The sequence below is a fragment of the Arvicanthis niloticus genome, chromosome 27 (genome assembly GCF_011762505.2).
Source record: "Arvicanthis niloticus isolate mArvNil1 chromosome 27, mArvNil1.pat.X, whole genome shotgun sequence".
In the NCBI taxonomy this organism is placed as follows: domain Eukaryota; kingdom Metazoa; phylum Chordata; class Mammalia; order Rodentia; family Muridae; genus Arvicanthis; species Arvicanthis niloticus.
In genome coordinates, this window is record NC_133435.1 from 28049097 (window position 1) to 28071801 (window position 22705).

At 46.7% G+C, this 22705-nt stretch overlaps 1 protein-coding gene across 1 annotated transcript; it reads left to right on the forward strand.

Moving 5' to 3' along the window:
- Positions 1–80: 80 nt before the first annotated feature.
- Positions 81–4004, forward strand: Sowahb (sosondowah ankyrin repeat domain family member B). The gene has a single exon (XM_076926479.1). The coding sequence runs from the start codon at positions 412–414 to the stop codon at positions 2710–2712; it is 2301 nt and encodes a 766-aa protein (XP_076782594.1). The 5' UTR covers positions 81–411; the 3' UTR covers positions 2713–4004.
- The last annotated feature ends 18701 nt before the right edge of the window (positions 4005–22705 follow it).

A 22705-nucleotide genomic window follows, 5' to 3' on the forward strand; every position in this document is an offset into this window, starting at 1 on the left:
GGTTGGGGGATACTTCAGAGGGCGGAGGTACAGGAGGCGGGCTGAGCCCTTCCCCCAGAGTCCAGGAGGAGGCGTAGCCACTGCGCAGGTGAAACCGACTCCGACCTATCCCGAGAACTTTCGCTGCGGGGACTCGCTGCGACAGGCCAGCGACGTTCAGGGGCGGCCCCGGAGCCGCCCTCTGCCACCAGGGTTGCGCGCCAGGACTCAGCCTGGGCACCCGCCCCTAGGGACCCTCGGCCCTCCGGGAGCGCCCTGGGGATGAGGGCGGCGCCGGCCTCCGCGGCTGATGGAGGCGGGTGGCGCCACCCCGAGCGCAGGTGACACTCGCCAGGCCTGGGTTTCGGTCGGAGGGGAAGCGCACTGGGAGCTCGAGACGCAGCCGCCTCAGGGACTAGGGACCCGGCAACGATGGCCGGAGAGCTGAGCCAGGAGGCACTGCTGGACTTTCTGTGTCAGGCCGGGGGCCGCGTGCGTAACGCAGAGCTGCTGAGCCACTTCAAGGGCTTCCTGCGCGACCCTCACGTGCCTCCCGGCCAGCTGCAGAAGCGTCGCGAGCTCTTCAAGGGCTTCGTGAACTCGGTGGCCGCAGTGCGCCAGGACCCCGACGGCACAAAGTACGTGGTGCTCAAGAGGAGGTACAGGGACCTGCTGGGGGAGGAGGGCCTGCAGCGACCCGCCCCCGCAGACGGACAGCCGCGGAGCCACCGCCACCGTGACCCGGAGCCGCAGAAGCCGCCGGCAGGTGCGGGGACCCGTGTGGACGTAGGTGACCATGAGCTAGTGGGCAGCAGCGCGCGGAAGGAGGCCGAATCAGACCCCAACCCAGCAGACAACCCGAGCCAGAGGACACCGGGGCCAGAGGCTGCTCAAGCCAGAGGCAGGTGTGCGGCGGTGGGGACGCAGGGACGCTGCTGCTGGGAGTGCCAGCAGAACGGCTGGGGACAGCCCACGGGACAGCCGCTGCCGGAAGATGTCGGAGACCCTGTAGCCGCCTGGGAGAAGCCGGAGCGCGCTGCGCCTGCCCGGGATGACCTCGGAGCTCCGGGGTGGCTGCGGGAAGAAGCGGCGGCCGAGCGCGCGCTTGTGTCTGTAACGCCTGTCTGGCCTCCGGCCGCCGTCGGGGCTGCAGGCAGCCCGACGTCCCCGCCCGCGCTCCTGACCTACCCGGCTCCCTCCAGAGAGCCGCTGGAGCTGTTTACCGCCAGCTCCCCGAACCATTCAACCCAGCAGCTGCAGCAGCAGCAGCGCACTCGCGAGTGGGTAGCCAGATGCCCGCAGGTGCCTGAGCCGGGGATCCAGGGGCCCACTCGCGCCTGGTCAGTAGTGCCAGACAACTTCTTCCAGCTATCTTCAGAAACCGCTTTTAGGGTCACGGAGACCAACTCGGCGCTGCCAGAGCCCTCTCTGTCTTTTCATTCTCTCCTTCCTGTGATTCCTGACGAGTCCTCAGAATCCTGGCCGGGGAATCCTCCACCTACTGTCTTTCGAAGCATTCGCTGTCAGCTGTCCCTTCAGGATCTGGATGACTTTGTGGATCAAGAGAGCCATGGCAGCGAGGAGAGTAGCAGTGGACCCAGAGAATCTCCTGGAACCCCCGAAGAGGGGCTGCAACCTGTCTTGAGAACTTCCTCTTGGGGAGAGCTTGGGGATCCAGTTGAGGAGCTGCTTGTGTCACCAAACGAAGGCAGCCCCTGCCTGATCCAGCGGGGCCTCAGGAATAGAGGGAATGCACCCAGTTTTCGGAAGGTCCCAACGGTGGCTAAAAGCCTTGGGGACCACCACCAGGAGCCCTTCCCTGCCCCCAAGTTCCGGAGGTCTATCAGGAGGAGCTCTCGAGCAGGGAGAACCAAGTCTCCCTCTTCCTCAGATGAGGAGTCTCTTGATGAGGACTTGTTGAAAAGGAGCCGGCGCCCACCTCGGTCTAGGAAACCTTCCAAGGCAGGAGCCCTGCCCAGCCCAAGGGTGGATGTTGTTTTGGTACACAAATTGGCAGATGCTAATACTGTGGCCAGTCAGCCACACTCCTCATGTGTCCCCAGCAGGAATGGATCTGCAGCCTTGGTATTCCACAGACCTTCTGAGCACAGGTCTCCCCTTGTCCCCCTAGATGCCAGGGAGCATGAGTGGATTGTGAGGCTTGCCAGTGGCTCCTGGTTTCACGTGCTGACTTTATTCTGGGAGGACCCCCAGCTGGCTTTGCACAGAGACTTCCTGACGGGGTACACAGCCTTGCACTGGATAGCAAAGCACGGTGACCTGAGTGCCCTTCAGAACTTGGTCTCTGGAGCCCAGAAGGCGGGGATTGCACTCGATGTAAACGTGAGGTCCAGCTGTGGCTATACCCCACTGCACCTTGCAGCTATTCATGGGCACCAGGGAGTCATCAAATTGCTGGTGCAAAGATTGGCTTCTCGGGTGAACATTCGGGACTGCAGTGGTAAGAAGCCGTGGCAGTATCTGAAAAGTAATGTCTCTGGGGAAACGTGGCAGCTCCTGGGTGCACCCCGGGGCAAACCTATCTTCCCTGTCTATTCCTTAGTCCAAAGCTCTTCCCCAGCCAGGAAGGTCAAGAGCCGGGAAGTGTCTAGAAATGTCACCCGGAAGACTTCCTTGGCTGCTTTGCTCAAAACTCAGCACAACAAATGGAAATTGGCCAGCCAATATGAGAAATTCCACACCCCAAAGGAGAGAGAAGAGTATAGTGACTGAGGTGGACTTTTCTCTGCAAGAGAGGCGTACACACACACACACACACACACACACACACACCAAGCTACTAAGTAGGTGGAGAGAACCCAAGGGAAAGAGAAACTGTTAGGAGTTGATAAAGATTGAGGACCGATGAAATGGTGTCCTCAAGGGTCATCTCAATTTCTTGAAAGCTCATATGTTTAGACTGTGAAATGTAAACTGAAGCTGATTCAGGCACTCAAGCCTGGGAAGGGTCCCTCTCTCTCTAGAGCCAGCCAGGGGTCAGGGCACAAGAAGGCACAGTATTTTCTGAGGCAGTGCCAGCCAGGCCTTACTAGAAAGGGAATGGATAGTCAAAGGGAGGCAATTGGTGGGACTGCTGTAGCTCACACTGTTCTCTGGCTGGAAGCTCTTTGGCTTCTATTCATGTCTAGAATAAATCTTGGCTGAGTGGAAAGCACCAGGTTTGAGTCAGATGGCTCCCCTTCATTTCATTTCCTTCATGTGCCTTTTGGCAATTCCAACCAGTGAAATAAAATTGTTACTGGAGAGTGTAGGATTTGATTGAAGAGGTTTCCTCAGTCCTGAGCCTTCCTGTCTGCAGGGCTTGGTGTAAACTGTTGGCCGGCTCCTCTGGGTGTCACTGCCGTTGGCCGGAGAAGCAGATGAGTGACATTCAGGAATGATTGTGACTCCACTCCCTAGAGAAATGACAACATTCAGACTCTGTTTTGCTTTCTGTTTGTTTTTGCTGTTGTTTGTTTTTGTACCAAATCAAAGTGAGCTTCCCAAGTGCAAAAGAATTTTGGTTCATTTGTGTAATGACTGAAACTCTTCATCCTGCAGGAGAAAACTCCACATGTGACAAACAGGGTCATCTCTGACAGCTTTCAGCACGTCTGAAGGTCAAAGTTGGTACTCAGGAAAGAGGTGGATTCACTCTGGGAAGGCATTAAGGGTTAAAAGCATCCGAACTTTGTTAAGCTGCTAAGTATAACTATTTGCACTAAACTTTTTGCCAATTAAGATTAAATATTAGCCTTGAAGTACTGAATGTCTAACAGGAAGTGTCCCGTTCAGCTCTCAGGAAGAGGCTGATCTTTGCCTGGCTGAAGGTGACTCTGCACCCCCCAGGAGAATGTGTAAATTCTGAATGTGAATCCAACGAGGACTGAAAAGTTCTGTGTTCAAGCAGAGATTACATTTTATGGAAATATTTTCATGTGTGATGCTGTATTTTTTTTTAAAGTATTTTTGTGTTATTTTCTGGTTATTTTCCTGCATTAAAAGACCAGCAGATTGTTATGTTATCATATTGTTTCAAGCTTATTATTACTGATGTTCTTATATAACGAGCTCTGTGATTGTCAAATCCTTTTTGTTTCTTCGTAGTCTAACTTTATAACTTTGCTGAAATCAGTCTCTTTCTCTGTCTATCTTTCTCCATTTCTCTGGGGACCTCATGTGTGTTATTCAAGTGCCCACACTCCTATTTAAAAAAAAAAAAAAAAAAAAAGACAGAATAATCAATTCTATGAGCTTTTACAATTACATGGCCTTTTCAGCCCATACCTAAAGGGTGAAACTAGGAAATCAAATCGGAAAACATGAGAAAAATGACTCTGTGTGTGTGTGTGTGTGTGTGTGTGTGTGTGTGTGTGTGTGTGTGTGTGTAAATTTAAGTTTACAAAACAAACATTTATGTGAACAATCTAGTAAACAGCTTCTTTAAGAGCCAGTGGATTTAACATATTGTCATGACTGGATCAGATTATTCAACACATACTTTACACGGCTCTGTGGGATTTATAAAGGTGAGTGGGACAGGTTGACAGGGTGTGTCTCCACTAGGAGCTAAAACTCTAAACTGTTTGCTCTTGGCTGTTTTCTACCTTGACTTGTTCCCAGGTTATCTTTCAAAGCCTCATTACAACAGAGAGCTTATACTATAGGCAGGAGGGAGAAAAGGGTGTGTGTTACAAATGAGGACCAACCAACGTCATTCAACACTTCAAAATGCCAGATGTAAAACTAAGTGTGGGGTGGGTTGGGGAAGAGAGAGAGAGAGAGAGAGAGAGAGAGAGAGAGAGAGAGAGAGAGAATGAATGAATGAGAATCCCTTTAGGCTGGGCAAAGAGGATGGGCCTGGTTCCATCCAGGAGTGATGATACCGGCCTTCCCAAGAAACCAGCTGTGTTGGTTCCTCCACATTCTTGTCGTCTGCTTCAGTGTGGCTCCACACAGCCTAGTGTTGGCTCAATGGTCAGAACACAGTCCCAGGCTGGCCCTCATCAGGACTTGTTCTTCATGTCCCTCTGGTCTTTGTTCATATGTCTGTTGTCACCGATCAGGCGAACTGTCTTGCACAGTCACAGTGCTGGTGGGGGAAGGGCAGGGTGAAAGAACTCAGCCTCTTGCTCACGTTGCAAAGTCCAGGTGGAAAGGACTTGGGCAGGAAAGCTCTTCCTGCCTTCTGCTGGCTTCTCCCTGCTGGGAACCCTGAATGAGGTAGAGCCACACCCGTTGGAGGAGGGGAGGTCAAGGCTCTACCCACTCAGTGTCTTGTCCTAGATTGCTTCCGATTGGAAACCCAAATTTGCAATCATCTCAGTAAGATTGCTCATATCCCTCAGAAAACAGCTCACATACAACCTGTAAAGAAGATTCAAGGGAAAGGCCTCCAGTGAAGGGCACGGCGGTTTCACTAGAATTCCCAGAATGCTCAGGGCCACACAACTGCTCCCTTATCAGGATTGCTCACTTGTGTTTTGATTTTAGTTTTTGCTTTTTTTTTTGAGACAATGTCTCATGTAGCCCAGGCTGGCCTTGAAGTCCTGATCCTCATCCCTTAGCCCCCTCCCCCAAGTGCTGGTATTACAAGCATGTAGCACCATCCAGACCAACTATCCCGGGTGTTTTGATTTTTCTTTGAGACGTTAAAGATTAGAAAGCATTTGTGAACTCATCTAAATATACCAGACTGACTTTGGTTGTTGTTTTTCTTTCCCTTTTAAAAAAGATGGGGGGTGGGAGGTGGGGGGGGTCTTTGCCGTGTTGTCCATGTTAGTCCCAAACTCCTGAGCTCAACCATTCCACTTGCCTCAGTCTAAGTAATTGCCTCTGCAGCCATGCCCCTAGGTCTGGATACGTTTACTGGGAATTTGTTGAGCATTGAGTTTTCCACAAGGCTATCATTTTAGCCTTCCTGTCTACCAGGGCTCTGTGGTTGCTGGAGACGGGAACACTGAGAGTGGAGCCATTGGAAATAGCTCTAGCACTAGAACAGTGGACAGACACACACATCCAGACTGAAGAAGTGGGACTGGGAACCTGGTAGAGCATGAGCTGCCAAGCCTGATGACCTGGTTAAGCGCCCAGATCTCTTCTCCTCACTTCCACATACACACCAAGGCAGACACGCCCACTGGCCTCACTACCCACACACACAAGAAAGTAAATAAAAATGTAAGTGAAAAGCTCGGCAGTGGTGGCGCACGCCTTTAATCCCAGCACTCAGGAGACAGAGGCAGAGGCAGACAGATCTCTGTTCAAGACCAGCTTGGTCTATGGAGTGAGTGAGTTTCAGGACAGCTAGGCCTAAACAGAGAAACTCTGTCTCAAACTATTACAACTCCGCACCCCACCCCATCCCACCCCCAAAACCTAGAAAGGTCTACAATATGCAAGTACTGCAGTAACTAATGCATTTCAGCAAGTAGAGGGAAACCCAGAGGGTGGCTGCTTTCTCCTGAAGTAACCTATTTACATAATAATCTTTTAAACTCTGACCTTAAAGGGTCTCTGTGCTAAACAGTTTCTTATTGCGGTATCTGATGGACCATCTCTCTGTGCCTTTATCACAAAATAACAGCCTGGTTCCTCAAGAATGACTGCTGAGACCTGCCACAAGCCTTGGAAAGCCAGGTCCTGGAATGGTTTTTCCAATAGGGGTACACAGTTCTTCCAAGATCAATGTATTCAAGCAGGATGATCTCTCAGCAGCATTTCTCTTCTGATCTTTATATTCCCGTCTGCTCATTGCAGAATTAGGAACTCACAGAGGGAGAGCTCGAAACTCAAGACAACTTGCCAGTCATTCAAGGTTTTGATAGATCCGAAGCTTCAGTTGCCAGCATCGCGGTACCCTTCACCTGCGTATCCTATAGTGTGGATAATGAGAGGGCCAGTTGGCTGGGTCTCTGTTCTTACGCCAGAAGATTTATTGTGTTTACTTATGAAAGTCTCATAGATTCTCAGAAAGGAAGGTGCAAGGCAGCTGGCTCCATAACCACAGAAGTTCCTCCCCTGGGACAGCTGGAAATCCTTTGAAAAGAAACGGAGTGATTACCAAGGCACAGGACAAAGACATCTGTAGCCTTAGTTGCTTTTGGGTGCCACCTGCCCACGATGCTCTGGCTTCCCTGTGTGTCACCTTACACCTCCAGGGGCTCCTGGTCCAGGTGCTTGTTTCTTACCATAAGCTTCTTCAAGACCACCTGGAAGATCAGAGGCAGGTGGAGCGGCTTCACTTGACTCCCTGCATCCTGGGTACATGCCTGGTGCCCTGCCTTCTCTGTTACTATGTGTGCTGTTGACTCAAAGTCAGTTTGTGAGGGTAGGGGGAGCGTCTTTGTGTGGCATTTCTCAGACTCTAAACTCCAGTGTCTTTGTTTATGTTTCTGGGTTGAGAAAATAAAATCTAATCTCTCCAAAACTTAAAGCTACAGCATAACAGAAATGGCTTTGAAGTCATAAACAATTTGGGAATTCCCGAAGCTGGAAATTGTATAGAGGAGGCTGAAGGGGATGGGGGAGGTATTACATGGGATTATTCTCTCAGACAAAGCTCCACTATCTTCAGTTCAGTTCTTATAGTTCAGCTGTGCCCACTTGCAAATGATCGTCATTCCAAGGTTTATTGACTGTTGACCTTTCCTGACTGAAAGTGGGGCTGAAAGGGGTCATAAGACCTCCACCCTGAGTATCCAGCCTCTCCTCCTAACCAGCCCTATGCAGGTCTGCCCTAATTGCACAAGGCCTTGGGGAAGTCTGTAAGACAGGAAGGACTAGGAATGGGGGTACATCTATGCAGCCATCCATCACCCACTCGGGGTGCAGACTTTTCCACTGTGGCTGCTTTCTGTAACCCCTCCCCCACAGCTCTCTGAGTAAGCCCCATGTGTCTGGGTTTGTTGTGGGGGACCACAGGAGCAGGGATAGCCATTGTTTAAGTTTCCCCCAGGGAAGGAATTTGAGCAATGAAAGGAACTAGAGCAATGTTCTGTCACCTGCTCTGTTTGCTAAGTGGGTCTTTAACTGCGTGATCATTGCTTGACTCTTATGTTCAAAGCAGAGTCTTGCTGGGTGGCCCAAGCTGGCCTCTTATTCACCATGTTCTCAAACTTGGAGCCATCTGCCTCATTCCGATGAACTTGGATTATTTTGATTAATACATTATTTTAGGTGACAGGGATTTCTCATGTATCCTCTACACAGTGACATTTTTTAAACATTAAAAAATCTACATTTAAATATATTTGGAAGACTGGGGAGATAACTTAGTAAAGTACCTACTGTGCAAGTGTGAGGTCCCGGGTTTAATCCCCAGAGCCCACATGATAAAGCTGAATGTGATTCCACATGTGATTCATAAGTCCAGAGCTGGGGGGCAGAGAGGGTGGCTCCCTGGGGCTCACTGGCCAGCTAAGTCTACTAGAATAGGTGACAGTGAGAGACCCTGTCTCAAAAAACAGGGTGGATAATGATTTATGAAAAGAAAAATCAAAGGTGTCCTTTGGCCTCCACATGCACTCCAGATGTGCTTACACATGGATCTGCACTCACCCACGCACATACATAACACATACCAAGTATTTAAGCAAAACAGACAGTAATTTACTTATTTCAAAATGGATCTTGAAACACATGTCTTTACTCACTTTCTGAGAAAAAAAAATCTTTGAAATCATATGTTAATGAGAGGTCTTGTTTTATATGTTGTAGGTTGAGTTTTATTATTTGTTTTTTTTTTTTTTTTTTTTTTTGTTTTGTGCTGGGCGTTGAGCCTAGGAGCTTGTGCACGCTGGGCAAGTGTCTTAACATTGACTACATCTCCCCGTCGTTGTTGCTGAAGACACAGGATCTCACCCCATTACTCTGAACATGTAAGGGCCAATGATTCTCTGGCCTCTGTCTCAGTTTAGACTATAGGCATGTGCCATCAGGCTTGGCTTTACGGCTACTTTTATATTTTAAAAAATTTAAAATGGTCAAAATAATTTTTATTGCACAGAAAAACCCACAATAACAAAAAGCACACACATCTTCAAATTTTATCAGCATGAGCCAATCACTGATAACATTTTGCTGTGTTCAAGTCCGGCATCAATAACAAGGTGAGACCCATTCTACCTACTAAACTCCAGTTTCATTTGGTCAATTAATCTCTATTATCTTCTATTTGAACTGGATGTTGCATGCGGAGCCAGATAGAGAATGTTTATGTGTTCATGTCTTCGGGTGATGGATAGTGGGCAGCTGAGGGTTTGGTGAGCACCCTGGGCTTCAGAACCACTTTCCTTCTCTGTGCTCCAAGAGCTATGCTCTAACGTGCTAAGCTTTAAGTTGGTGTGTGTGTGCACATGTGTGTGCGTGTGCGTGTGCGTGTGCGTGTGCGTGTGCGTGTGCGTGTGCGTGTGCGTGTGTGTGTGTGTGTATTTGGTTCTGGCGATCAATCCCAGGCCTCACTCACATGTACCAGACTTGCTCCACCACTAATCATTCTTTGAATTCCTGAATAGCTTCCTTTGGTTTTTAATCAGCTTCTTTGCCAGTGTTCTGGGACCTATCAGCTAGAAGGCTCCTCCTTCAGGAAACTGGCTGCCTGCTACAACCAGCAGGAAGCAAGAAAGGGAACTCTGGCCAGACACCTGAGTCTTTTTGTTTGCTTTTGGGGCAGTGGGGGTAAGGAGACAGACAGATAGGAGGGAAGGACTTTGCTTGATGAATTTTTAAAATAGGCCAGGTCTTCCAGTATTACCGGATGGGGATTCATCTTTTTTTTTTTTCCCTAATAGTTAGGGAGAATGTTTTATGGCCACTTTTTCATGTAACATAAGGGTGAGAAAAGAGATCTATCTGTCTGTCTGTCTGTCTATCTATCTGTCTATCTACCATGTATCTATCACCCATTTATATCTACCATCTTTACTACATCTCTCTTTACCTATCTATTAACTATCTATCTTTTCTATCTACCTACCTACTTATCTGTACATATGATCGTATATTTCTGTTTTTATTTTGTTCCGTTCTGTTTCTGAGACAGGGTCTTGATGTGGAAACTAGACTGGCTTGAACTTTTGGTGATTCTCCTGACTCTTGACTGTAGGTACTGGGATTATAAGTGTGAGTCACCACTCCCAGCTCTTAAAGAATTGTCTGGGTTGGATGAGATGGCTCAGTTAGTAAAGTCACTTGCCACCAAGCCTAGTGACCCAAGTGAAATCCCTGGAACCCACAATAGGAGGCGAGAACTAACTCCAGAAAGTCATTCTCTGACCTCCACACATGCCCTGGAATGCACGTGCTGACACATACATGCACAGGGAGATGGATACACGTGTCTTTCTGTTTGTGTTTTATTTATTCTTTATTTATACCAGAGCTGGGGGTTAAACCCAGGTTGTTTCAATAATTAACAGTGAGAAAACATATACTATATTCATATTGCTTAACAGTTTCATTACTTTTGGGTTTCTGGATCTCTTCTTGTTAGTGCCATTGGTACTGATGGGAGAATAGCCTTGTGAGGATCAGTGTGAGGCTCTCTGATTCCTGACTCTTGCCCCAGGTATAGCTTTAAAGCATCCATTGCATCTGTCAGCTTCAGAGGCACTGGGTTATGTTAAGCCAAGTACCACTCAGAAGCTTATCTCCCAGAAGCCCTGCTAACAGTGGACTTCACAATTTTAATTTATTTATGCGCTTTAATGAATAGGAAAGCAGCTTTTACACTGGGATGCATACTCTTCCCTTTCTAGCAAAACTGTCTTGTTGATCTTTTTAAGGGTTTCAAAGCTAGGTCCCATGAATGTAATATTGTAATTTATTACTTATATGTTGCCATCTTAACAAGTTACCCCAAGACTTGGCAGCTGAAAAAAAAAAAAAAAAAAAAAAAAAGGAGCATGTAATAGTTCATATTTCAGTGCCTCGGGGACACCCTGGCTGGGTAGTTTAAGGATCCTGAGAGCCTAGTCAAGACACCAGCCAGGACTGAAGGCTTGACCATGTCTAGGGGATGGTGGGAAAAGGGCTCATCCACATGGCTTTTGGCAAAAACCTCAGGCCATGCTGGTTGTTGTCAGGGGATCTTGTTCTGATCTCATGAGTGCCTGTATTGGCTGCTAGCTTCCTTCAGAACAAGTGATTCATGACAGACATAAAGAAAGCCATGGCGTCTTCCAACACAGTCTTAAAAGCCACACATAGGATCTTCTGTCACGTTCTGTTTGGAAAAAGACTCATTCATCTACATAACCACAGGTGAGGGGAGGACATACTAGCTCTTAAAGTAAGGACTGTTGTAGACTTGTGAACACATTTCAAAACCATCACACACATTACATGTGTCTCTGTGTTTGGTGTGTGTGCGTGTATGCATGGTACACATGTGGAGGTCAGATGGCCATTAGTGGGAGTCAGTTTTTCCCTTTTACCACATAGGTTCTGGGGTCACCAGGTTTGGCAACAATAAGTGCATTTCCTTTACAAAGGTATTTACAAAGGTATTTCATCAACTGAAAGACTTCTGAACACCTCTTCCCATTCTGAATCTTGAATCTTCAAGCTAGTTTAAAATTTTAAATTTAAGCCGGGCGGTGGTGGCGCATGCCTTTAATCCCAACACTTGGGAGGCAGAGGCAGGAGGATTTCTGAGTTCGAGGCCAGCCTGGTCTACAGAGTGAGTTCCAGGACAGCCAGGACTACACAGAGAAACCCTGTCTCGAAAAACCAAAAAAAAAAAAAAAAAAAAATTTAAATTTAAAGTAAAAGAAATCTATTAGTGTCTAGATGGGGAAGCTAAGATGTAGTTTTTACATCTTAGGTTTCAGACTAAATTCCATGGGTTAACAATTATGTTAAATCAATGGGCAGAGCAAGGACAACCAAGTCAAAAGGGTTATGAGTCAAAGCATAAAGTAGTTGTAAAATGGGGGCAATGAGACATAGCTTGAGTAGACGCTGCTCATCCTTACAGGGGAAGGCCAGCTCCCTCCTTCTGTGTGACCTGACCATAGTGACTTCCTTGTAGAAAGCAGAGGACACTTCCTGCCAGCGGTGATGAGTCTCTTTGGTCACGTGTACCTTGGATGATGTAAGAAGAGTGGTACTTGACCTCTGCAGTCTTCCTGCCTGGTACACATAACCCAAGTCTATGCATGATGAAAATATTCGACAATTTCAGTAGAGATCTATCACATGTCTATCCAACACTCCTCAAAATAGTCAGAGTTATCAAAAGTGAATCAGGACAACTGGCTGGTGGTGGCCCATGCCTTTAATCCAAGCACTTGAGAGGCAGAGGCAGGAAGATCTCTGAATTAAAGGCTAGCCTGGTCTACAAAGTAAGTTTGAGAACAGCCAGGGCTACACAGAGAAACCCAGTCTTGGAAAACAACAACAACAAAAATACAAAAAGTGAGCAAAGTTGGAGAAGCTGTCACGGTAAGAAGACTCTAAAAAGAAAAGGACTTTAGTTAATAAAGTATGCTCATATCGGTTGATTAATTATAGCAAATATATTAATTATGATATAAGATGGGCCCCTGTGTGGGTGAGTAGGGAGTATCTGAACACTATATAATACTGTTGCTCAGCTTTTCAGTTAACCTCAAGCATCTTTAAAATGTCTGTTAATAAGGTCTTGGGTGTAGCTCAGTGGTAGAAAGCTTACTTACTGGGTCTACCATGTTCAAAGGCCCTGGGTTCCATTCTTGGCCTATGCATGTCTATGTTCTATTAGTAAATAAAAGAGATAGGAAACACTGAGGAGAGGTGATAAAATGCTAATATTTGAGAAGTGGAAATACAGGCTAAACAGGAGTGCTTTGTAAACTTTGAAGTTACTTCAACATAAGAAGTGCTTTGTTTTTGGTTTGGTTTCTGTTTTAAGTAACGGATTATCCATTTCTTGGACGACACCTAATCTAAATGTCTGCCAAGGTTTGATCCTTTGCTAGACTGAGGCAACACTATTAAATATGTTCTGTCTCAGCCAATGGGGCATCCAAATTACCTGTCCCTAGGCAAAGCATAGGGCTTTGGTTACTTGGAAGGGGACAGCTGATCAACGGTGGTCTTGAGCTAACCATTTGCTAGCCTGCAGAAAGGGTCAAGTAGCGTCCATGATGTCCATCCCAGCAGCCGGTGTGCCCTTCTCCGGTTGTGTGCTGCCCCGTCCTCCCGCTGGTGCTACCCTGAGGCCCTGCTTTCCCCACGGGCTGACAATTATGACATTTTGCCCTAACCACAGCCCTCCTCCACTAACTAGAGGGAGGCGCCCTCTGGGGCAAGGACAGGCGGCTGTCACAGAGGCATCAGTGGCACTTCCGTGTGAAGGAAAAGAAGTTGTGAGGAGTGGAAAGGGAGGAACAGGAATGAGGACCGGAAGAGAGAGAAGGAAGGAGTTACTACGACAGGTAACAGCAGCAGTATGGCCAAGGACGAACTTCTTGAAAAGTTTTCTTCTGACGAAGCTTCCTTTTGGGGTTTGGGAATTGCTAAGGAATCCTAGCTCCGAGAGAAGTGCTACGGAGGTCGAGCTCCGCACTGGGTGCAATGGAATGACGATTCCCTCTAGGAGTAGATGCAGTCTTCCAGCCTGGATTTCCTGTCCTTCCAGCCTAGACTCCACAAGCAACTCCTGATGTGTTTGGCATGTGCTGGGCCTGTGATCACATGGGATGTGTGGGTGTCCTACTTTCTCACCACTATACATTCACGGGCAATATGACCGACCCCCTGCCAGCCAAACAGGGAGGCTCTGCTGGAAATCTGTAAGTTTTTAATTGGTAAAATTACACTGAAGTGCCCATGAGACTTACTGCTTATCCACAGCCTAGGTCTAAACAGGGACAGAATCATAAGGCCTTGGTATTAGGAAGCAGGTTTTTTTTTTTTTTTTTTTTTTAAGCTTGTGTTTTTGACAGGAAGAACTACAAAAGGGGCCACGTTCAAAGGAACAGGTGATAGTCCCCGACCAACCCTTGTACAGTATCCTAAGGTCACAAGACAAATATAAAGCACAAAGGCTGCAGAAGTGGCTCAGTAGTTAAGATCACTGGCAGCGTTTCTGGAGGCCAGGGTTCTCTTCCCAGCTCCCACATGGTGGCTCAGAACCACCTGTAACTCCAGTTCCAGGAAATCACATGTTTTCTTCTAGCCTCTAAGGGCACCAGGCATGCATGTGATACACACATATATGTGCAGGCAAAGTGCACATGCACACACACACACATGCACGCGTACACACATATATATCTATATAATAAAACTTTTGAAAATTTAAATATCAAGCATAGGCACTTTCTGTCTCTATTTTTATTTTTCTATTTTTTTCTTAAGGACAATTAAACTTTTGTGAAGTACTCTATAAAACGCCCAGCTTGGCTGGTGGGGATATAGGATGGTGAGATTTACAGAAAGTATCTTCCGTAAGCATCGTTCGCTACACTGAGGCATGACTTAAAGGCGTGACTGAGAAGTGAGACATATAAAAGGCGAGAGGCAGACAGAAGAGAGACACTTAGTACTTGAGACTTGGAGCAGGTAACTTGTAACTTGGAAGGGTACTTGGAGAAAGGGCTAGGAATTAGACACTTGTACTTGGAAGAGTACTTGAGACTTGAGACTTGAGGCAGGTAACTTGGAACTGGGAAAGAGACTAGCAACTTAGAACTAGGATTAGGACTTGAGACTTGTGCCGAAGCCCAAGACCTGAGACTTGGTACTGTGAACTAGGGACTTGGAGAGAAGAAGAGAGACTGAAGAATAAATGGGACTGAATCACACTCTGTCTGGTCTCCATTCTTTGCGTCTGTCTTGCTGAACCCTGACCGAACCAGAGCACTTGGGGCAGTGTGGGCTCTAACAACTTAGCCCCCAAGGCTTTTGGCAGTACGGGTTCCAATACTGATAGAGCGGTTCTCGACACATATGCTTTTTGAAATTAAGAAGGTAATTACACTTACAATTGAGTAAATGAGCCAGGTATGTTGATATGGATCCGTAATCCCAGAGTATAAACTGGGGCAGCAGGGTCTCCAGATGAGCCTCAGCTGTTGTATGTATGAATGTAGTTTCCATTTTGACAAAGTGGGTGGTCCCCAGATTCATCGATGAACACCAAAAGAAAATGTGTGTGTGTGTGTGTGTGTGTGTCAGACAGTGTCACTGATAGCCAAGATATGGAATCAGCTTAGCTGCCTGTGTCAACAATAGAGCTTTGTTTAGCTATAATGAAGAATGGAATGTCAGAAGGTGGGTGGAACAGGAGTTATGTTTGTTATGTTGTTATGTTATGTCATGTCATGTCGTGTTGTGTCGTGTCATGTTAAGTGAAATTAACCAGACACAGAAGGAATGTGGAACATGTTTTGCTCATATATGGAGGGAGTGGGGGGACATGGCTTGAGAAGAAGGCAGACTTCCAGGGAAGGAAAGGGGGTTACAGGAAATTGGAAAGAGACGGAGCAGCAGAAAGGATGGATATGGTTAAACATGGCACCTGCCTGTGTGGTGAACCAAGTCTGAAACATCCCCTAGGGGCTGAGGTGTTGAACACTTGGTTCCTAGTCAGTGGTGTTGTTTTGAGACATCTGAAAACTTTAGACCAGGCCTGACTGAAGCAAGTAGGTCATGGGTAGGGAGACACGTCTTTGAGGGTTGTACTTGGACTCTAGTTTCTTTTTCCACCATAGAATCCTCTGAAACCATGAACCAAATAAATTATTCCTCCCTTGTGTGTGTGTCATATAAGTAAAGGTTAATATATTTTTTATAATTTTTACACAAACATTGAGTCAATAGAAAAATGACACTAAACTCAACATTACACATTAGAATTCAGTCTAGTTCTAATAATAAAAATATCACACACACACACACACACACACACACACACACACACACACGAGATTGTGAGCATGACTTTATTCCCAGTATCCCAGCAGAGAGTTGGCTGGAACTCTATGAGACTGAGGCCAATCTAGTCTATCTAGAGTTCCAGGAGTAAACAATGAGACCCTGTCTCAATCAGCATATATATATATATATATATATATATATGTGTGTGTGTGTGTGTGTGTGTGTGTGTGTGTGTGTGTGTGCTAAGTATATATGTTTATTTATGTTAAGTATATATTTTCACTAAAATGATCAGCATGAATAATTGTGTTGCATACATAGCTATATGTGTAATATATACCAAATGCTATTCTTCAGGGACTCCATAAATCAATTTACAAAGACTTTGTCTGAAGCAGTGGGATGCTTACTGTTCGAATGTAATGCCTGCTGGGAGCCATTCAGTGTCAGTTTCTCACCAGTGCCTTTCAGATGCTCCTCATTGAGCTATAGAATAAGGCACACACTTCCCTCTCCACAGAACCCTCTGAGCAAGGGGGTAAGCCTGGCAGCTAGAAAGTATCATGGTGGGTATGATATGGTACCCTTCTGCCCCACAGCCCAGGTACATCTGGTTTAGAACTGAAGGTCAGAAAAGATTTCTTAATGTCTGAACAGAAGCCAAAAGAGTGACCGCTTCAAGGTTAGAAATGGCCCATCTGAACTATCTCAGGGGCCATAACATCATCCATGAGAGAGAACTGTTGGGAACTTCCTCATAAAAAATATGGTTGCCATATGAGCCAGCAACCCTGCTAGGTATAAAGCCTGTTATGGTATGGGAATAAAATGGCTGAGAGAATGAACGCCCTACCCTACCAAAAATCCAGGTGTTGAGGCATGGTCTCATGTAGCCCAGGATGCGCCAAACTTGCTATGTAGCCCAGGATGACCCTGAGTTTCTGATCCTCCTACCCCCACCTCCCCCATGGTCTGGACCATGGGCAGATGCCACTGTATCCAACTTCCTATTTTTTTAAAGTTAGAGTTGAGGTTGAATCTAGTGAGAAACTGTCAGAAGCTCTGAGTTGCAAGAAAGCCCAAGACATGTGATGGATGGGGGAAGGGGACAGGACAGTTGGGAGCTCCCATGTGGGTGCTAGAAATCCAACCCAGGTCCCCTGTAAGATCTATTCAGCCCAATTTGGGGGGTGGGGGTGGGGAGGGAGGTATTTTTTGAGATAGGTTCTCATGTAGCCCAGAGTGGCTTCAAACTCCTAGATACCCAAGGACGACCTTGAACTCCTAATCCTCCCCTACGGCCTATGACCTTAGGTTTCAGGCATGAACCACTAGGCCTGAGCAACACACTGGAAGAGGCCATTCTTTTGCCCACTGAGTTGTGTCAGCACCCCGTGAAATCAGTAAACACAGATGTAGCAGTTCATTTCTGGACCTGTCTGTCCTTAGTTTGGGATCCACTGAACTGATTACTGTAGGTGACTATATTTAAAACTGAGAAGTGTACATCAAGTTTTACTTTTCTTTTTCAAAAATGCTTTGGATCTTCAGGGTCTGCCATACTTCTATATAGATCATAGGATGGACTTAAGAAAAAAAGATTTGGGTAGGTGTTGCCCTGATCCTTTCAACAGCTTGGGAAACACATGAGTACAGGATGCTTTCTACTTATTTAAGACGTGCCTGGGCGTGTACAAAGGCCTATCCCTTGCAACCCACAGACTTCCAGAAACATGTTAGAGTGTCGTAAAGTCTCCTCCTCTGGCATTCTTTCCCTAGCTTTCTCAGTTTTCTGGTCAGCTTCTGGCTGTAGTTACTCCCTCAGCCAGCTGTGCTATAGACTGGTTTTGACAACATTTCTAGGGACAGGATGCTTTGAGTCAACTCAAATAAAGACAAAGAGTTTAGAACCCAGTTCTCCAGGGAACTTCATAATTCAGCAAATGATGATTCTCTGAGAGGTATCCTTTTTGGGGTCTCAATCTTACTTTGCTCCTTTCTTAGGCTGCTTGCCTGATGGATTTCCACAGGATTGGCCTCCAGGCTACTGAGCTGGGGAGGCTGGACAGGACGAGGGTGAGTTAAAGTGTTTTGATACTTGGCTGTGACACTTTAGCCAATGTTTCTTGTGCACTTAACTCCCATGTCATCCTGTTCACTCGCTTCATATGAGCAAATTAATGGCTCTGAGTGTCTGTCCATTTGGGGAAAAACTGCAGATTGTAAGCATTCCTCTGAGAACAGTATATAGCACGCCACATACAGGCGGAGCCACTATGCTGTGCAGCTGTTGTGGCTCTGCACATCTGTGTGGAGGCTGGGCTCCTCCAGCTCTTCCAAGTCTGTCCTGGTTCTTTGGCCTATCCTAGGGCATCACTCCATCTTGTGGTTTGTGAAAATATACAAGGTCTACACCAGAAGCCAGCGCCACTCCACACACACAGTACACGGGCTCTACACTTCAGAAACCAACATCACTCCACATACACAGTACAGACTGTCTACACCTCAGAAGCAGATTCCCGAGTACCCCTCCTCTCACTAAGATCAAGCTAGAAAGAGCTAGAATGGCTCCCTTTCTCCCTTTCCTGAAGAATGCAAATAAATCAAGGATCTGAGCAAAGAGCAGAACGGTCACTTGACTATGATTACACAGATGATAACGTACAGACCCGGAGCTGATTCCTGGGTTAATGTTTGCATTCTGTTCTCTGGTGTCTGAGGGCCAGGACCTGGGATGGGAAGAGTTGTGGTAACATGTTTTCATTATGTGTGTCATTCTTACACCGTGGGGAAATGCACTTAATCTATAATTACAGCATTATTAATTCTCACTTAATAAACACAAACAAGGGACCTGTTTGATTTCAAGAAACATCCTGTTTACATTTCTGATCCTCGTTTGGTTTTCTGTTGCTATGATAAGACACTGACCAAAAACAACTTGGGGAAGAGCTTACGTGGCTTACAGGTTAGAGGCTATAATGGAGGGAAGCCAGAGGTGGAACTCCAGACAGAACTGAAGCAGAGGTCTTGGAGGAACGCTTCTTGCTGGCTTGCATGGCTTGCTCAGTTTGTTTTCTTATACAACCCAGGACCACCTTTCCAGGGATGGCATGCTTCCATTGGGCCAGGATCCTGAACATCAACTATTAATCCAGAAAATATGCCACAGGCCAATCTGATGGGACCAATTCCTAGATTAAGGGTCACTCTTCCCGGGGAGCTCTAATTTGTATCAAGTTGACAGTGATTAACCAGTGTTAGTGCTGTGGACTGCAGACAAGACTAAAGCTCTTTTTCAGAAGGACCAGGACATTTCTGCAGAATCCTATTCCACCCTCTCCAAAGATCACTAGTACGTGTGCCCTTTCAAGAACAGCAGCACACAGAGCAGATAATCCATGCACAGTTACTTTGGGAACTAGTGTGAATGGGAGGTTGGTTTATTCGTTGCTTTCAATGTTGACCTCAAAGTCTACTCATGAAAACTTCTCCACTGTTGAGTTGATTTTTGTTGCTGAGTGTCCCTTGGAGTACGTTAGCTTATCATTCATTCTCTCATTCATTCACAGTTTGAGAGATCAAACCCAGGCCGTGTGCTTACTAAGCGTGCACTCTGCTGTTGAGCTGTCCCTCCCTCCCCAGTTCTGGAGTGAGTCTGTCAGGATCAGCTCCACGGTGGTAGAGTCTTCTGGGCTCTTGGACAGCTGGAATTCATTTCTGTTGCTTTCTGGCACAGAACAACTTTGGTGGGCACAGACCCAAAAAAGGCTTTCTCTTTTAAGGTGTACATCACTTCCTCATGTTCACAGAAGCTTCAGAGAACAGCTCTGCATCCATGACAAGAGGGGCTTCACAGAGAGTGGCAGGCCCTAGCTTGAGAGTGTGAGGTGCTCTTGAGAGCACCCACAGACCAAATCTGCTGAGAAACAGTAACTCCAAACAGAGAAGCTGCAGGAAGGATCCTGTTTCTGTGGCAACATGAATAAAGCCTTTGAGTAAATCACCCTCCCTTTGCTGCAATTTCAGGTTCAAAGGTCTCCAAGGATCTGAGGCCTAGTCTCCTGCCCATAATGCAAAGGCATGCAGGCTGGCGCCCCAGTCAGACTCAGGGAAAAGCAGAGTGCAAAGTTCATTAACCCTTGGGAACCCAAGGCCTACAAACACAGTTCAAGTTATAGTCCACACATCCTCAAAACGGTGTAACCAATGCATATGGCCTCCTAAGTAATTGTCACACTGTAGTAACAGAAAGAAGGCTCATATCTCCAAATTGTCACAAGTCCCTTAGGAAGCAGGGACTCCTATAAGCATTCTTCTGTTGTTTTTGTTTGTTTGTTTTGCTTGCTTTTTAAAGACAACATCCCTCTACATAGCCCGAGCTGTCCCAGAACTCACTACGTAGATCAGGCTGCCTCTGCGTCCAGCTCTCGAGTGCTAGGATTAAAGATGTCTATCACCACACCTGGCTTTGTTTGTTTCTTTTTCCTTTTTTCCTTTTTTAGACAGGCTCTCCTACTCCAAGCTGAGCTCGCATTCACTATGTAGCAAGCCTGACCTCCCAGGAACCCCCGCCCTCTTGTCCCCACGTCCCAAATGCAGGTGTGTGTTGCCATACTGGCCTCCTAAGGCAAAGAAAGGACAACTCACGGACTAACATGCACCTACCTCACGGGCAAAAGGCAGGAATGGGAGGGGTCTGAGGTTCAATCCTTATCACTGCAAAGAAGGAAAGATTCAAAGAAAGAATGAATCAAAGAATCAAAGGGGAAAAAAATCAAAGAAGCGGGAGAAAAAAACCCCAAAGAACAAACAAAAAGGCAGATCCCTAGTTTCCACTCTTAGTCTTAGCAGGGGTTGGGTCTGTAAGAAAACCCACTGAGGCTGACACTGAAGAGTATGTGTCTTCCCACCACATACGTATACACACCCACATGCACACACTCACACACACATATGCACACACACTCATACATACATACATACATACATACATACATACATACATACACACACTCTCTCACACACAATACACACTCTCACACACATTCACACTCACATGCACACACTCACACACACCTTCACACACACTCATACTCACATACATACACACTCCTCTCATACACTCACATACTCTCTCTCGTGGACACACAGTTCTATGACTGACTGCTGAGGGTACTGTGGGAAGCCTTCTTTACTGGGCACACTGATGGACAGACGCCCATTTAGACCGTCTGGGAGCTAACTAGAGCATATTTACCTGCCTTCTCCAAGGCTAGTCTTTTCCTTTTCATAGCTTCTTCTGATACGTGTGAACACAGTTCCTTAAATTACACGTGTGTGAGGGAGGTTAGATGACATCATCTCTCAGGTCCCCTGCAGCTCGACAATTCTATGATCCTGTGAGAATTGTTAAAGAGAGGTGTTATGTCTATTAAAAACCTCCCAAATAAAGGACAAAAATATAATGCATTGCTAAGGAGAAAAGGAAGACTCGTGGGTTTTTTTTGTTGTTGTTTTGTTTTTTTTGTTTTGTCTGCGTGGGCACACCTGTACACAGCATTTAGAGGATTAACCCAGAAAAGTTTCTAGCCAGTTAACAGGAAATCCAACTTCCAGCGGCTTAGATGAATAGAGGTTTGTGTTTCCCGCCTCCCAGGAGGTTGGGAGGTCTGGAGCTTCTGGATAGACCTTTGCTGCTTTTCTTTTAATCTATGTGTGCTGTTCACACTCAGAGCCTAAGGAGGCCAGAGGAGGGCATTGGATCCTTCAGTGCTGGAGTTACAGCCAGCGGTGAGCTCCCCTGTGGTTCTGGGTCCTCTGTAAGAAGCACATGCGTGCTTAACCACTGAACATCTCTCTCTGGCCCTCAGCAAACATGACAACCATGGAAATGCATCAGTTACATCTCTGCTACATGATTGACAGCCCCAGCTGTGTGACCCACCACAGCAGTCACACCATGCTCTCCCAGCCAATATCCACACATCTGGGGTTTGGAGCCCTGACCTGCCTGCCCCAGAATGCTCCAGGGGACCTTAGTGGGACAAGGGCCAAAGTCTGAGGGAGAGCGTAGGTTAACATGTGCCAGTCTGTTCATGCTGGAACCTTGATTTCGATGACTCTTCCTTGGTTTATGGGAGTGAAGTCCTGGCTCCTGTGCACCGTGCACGGCAGGCGTAGGGTGATCACACTCTACTCTATAAGGCGCACTCAGGCAGTCCAGGGAAAGCACGCTGGGAGAGACACAGTCTTTAGCTAGAGTACAAGCATCTAGGAAAGCTAATGTAGAGATAAATCTGCCACTTTTCTGTAAGCCCGGATATCTCCAAGCAGAAATGAAACCACAGTGGCTGTGAGTCTGTCCAGTCCTGTGCATAAAAATCAAGGTGCACAAAGTCTGTTGTTAGCAGTTTGCTCTGTCTTGAATTTTATCTCCTTAGGATCACCGAGAACTTTCCATGCTAAGTTACCCAATGTCAACAATTACTCACTGCTCCTAGATGTCCATTAAACAAGCAGAACATTTATTATACGTTTTTCCTTTTCCTTTTCTTTTTTTTGAGGTAAGGTCTCCCTCTGTAGCCCAGGCTGACCTGAAATTCATTCTGTACTGTAGCCCAGGCTGGACTTGTGCTCTGGATAATCTTTCCTGCCTCAGCAGCCTGAGATGCTGGGGTTAGAGGCATGAACCACCACACACTCGTATTCCATAGCAAGCTTTAAATTTACTAGGGGAAGACAACAGGAAGCAGAGCTTGGCACCTCCCCCTTAACCTCTGACTGTAGGAAGCTGCTCCTACATCTGACCTTTAACCCGGCTCCAGACTCTGGGTTCTACCCTTGTTCTTGTCCCTTG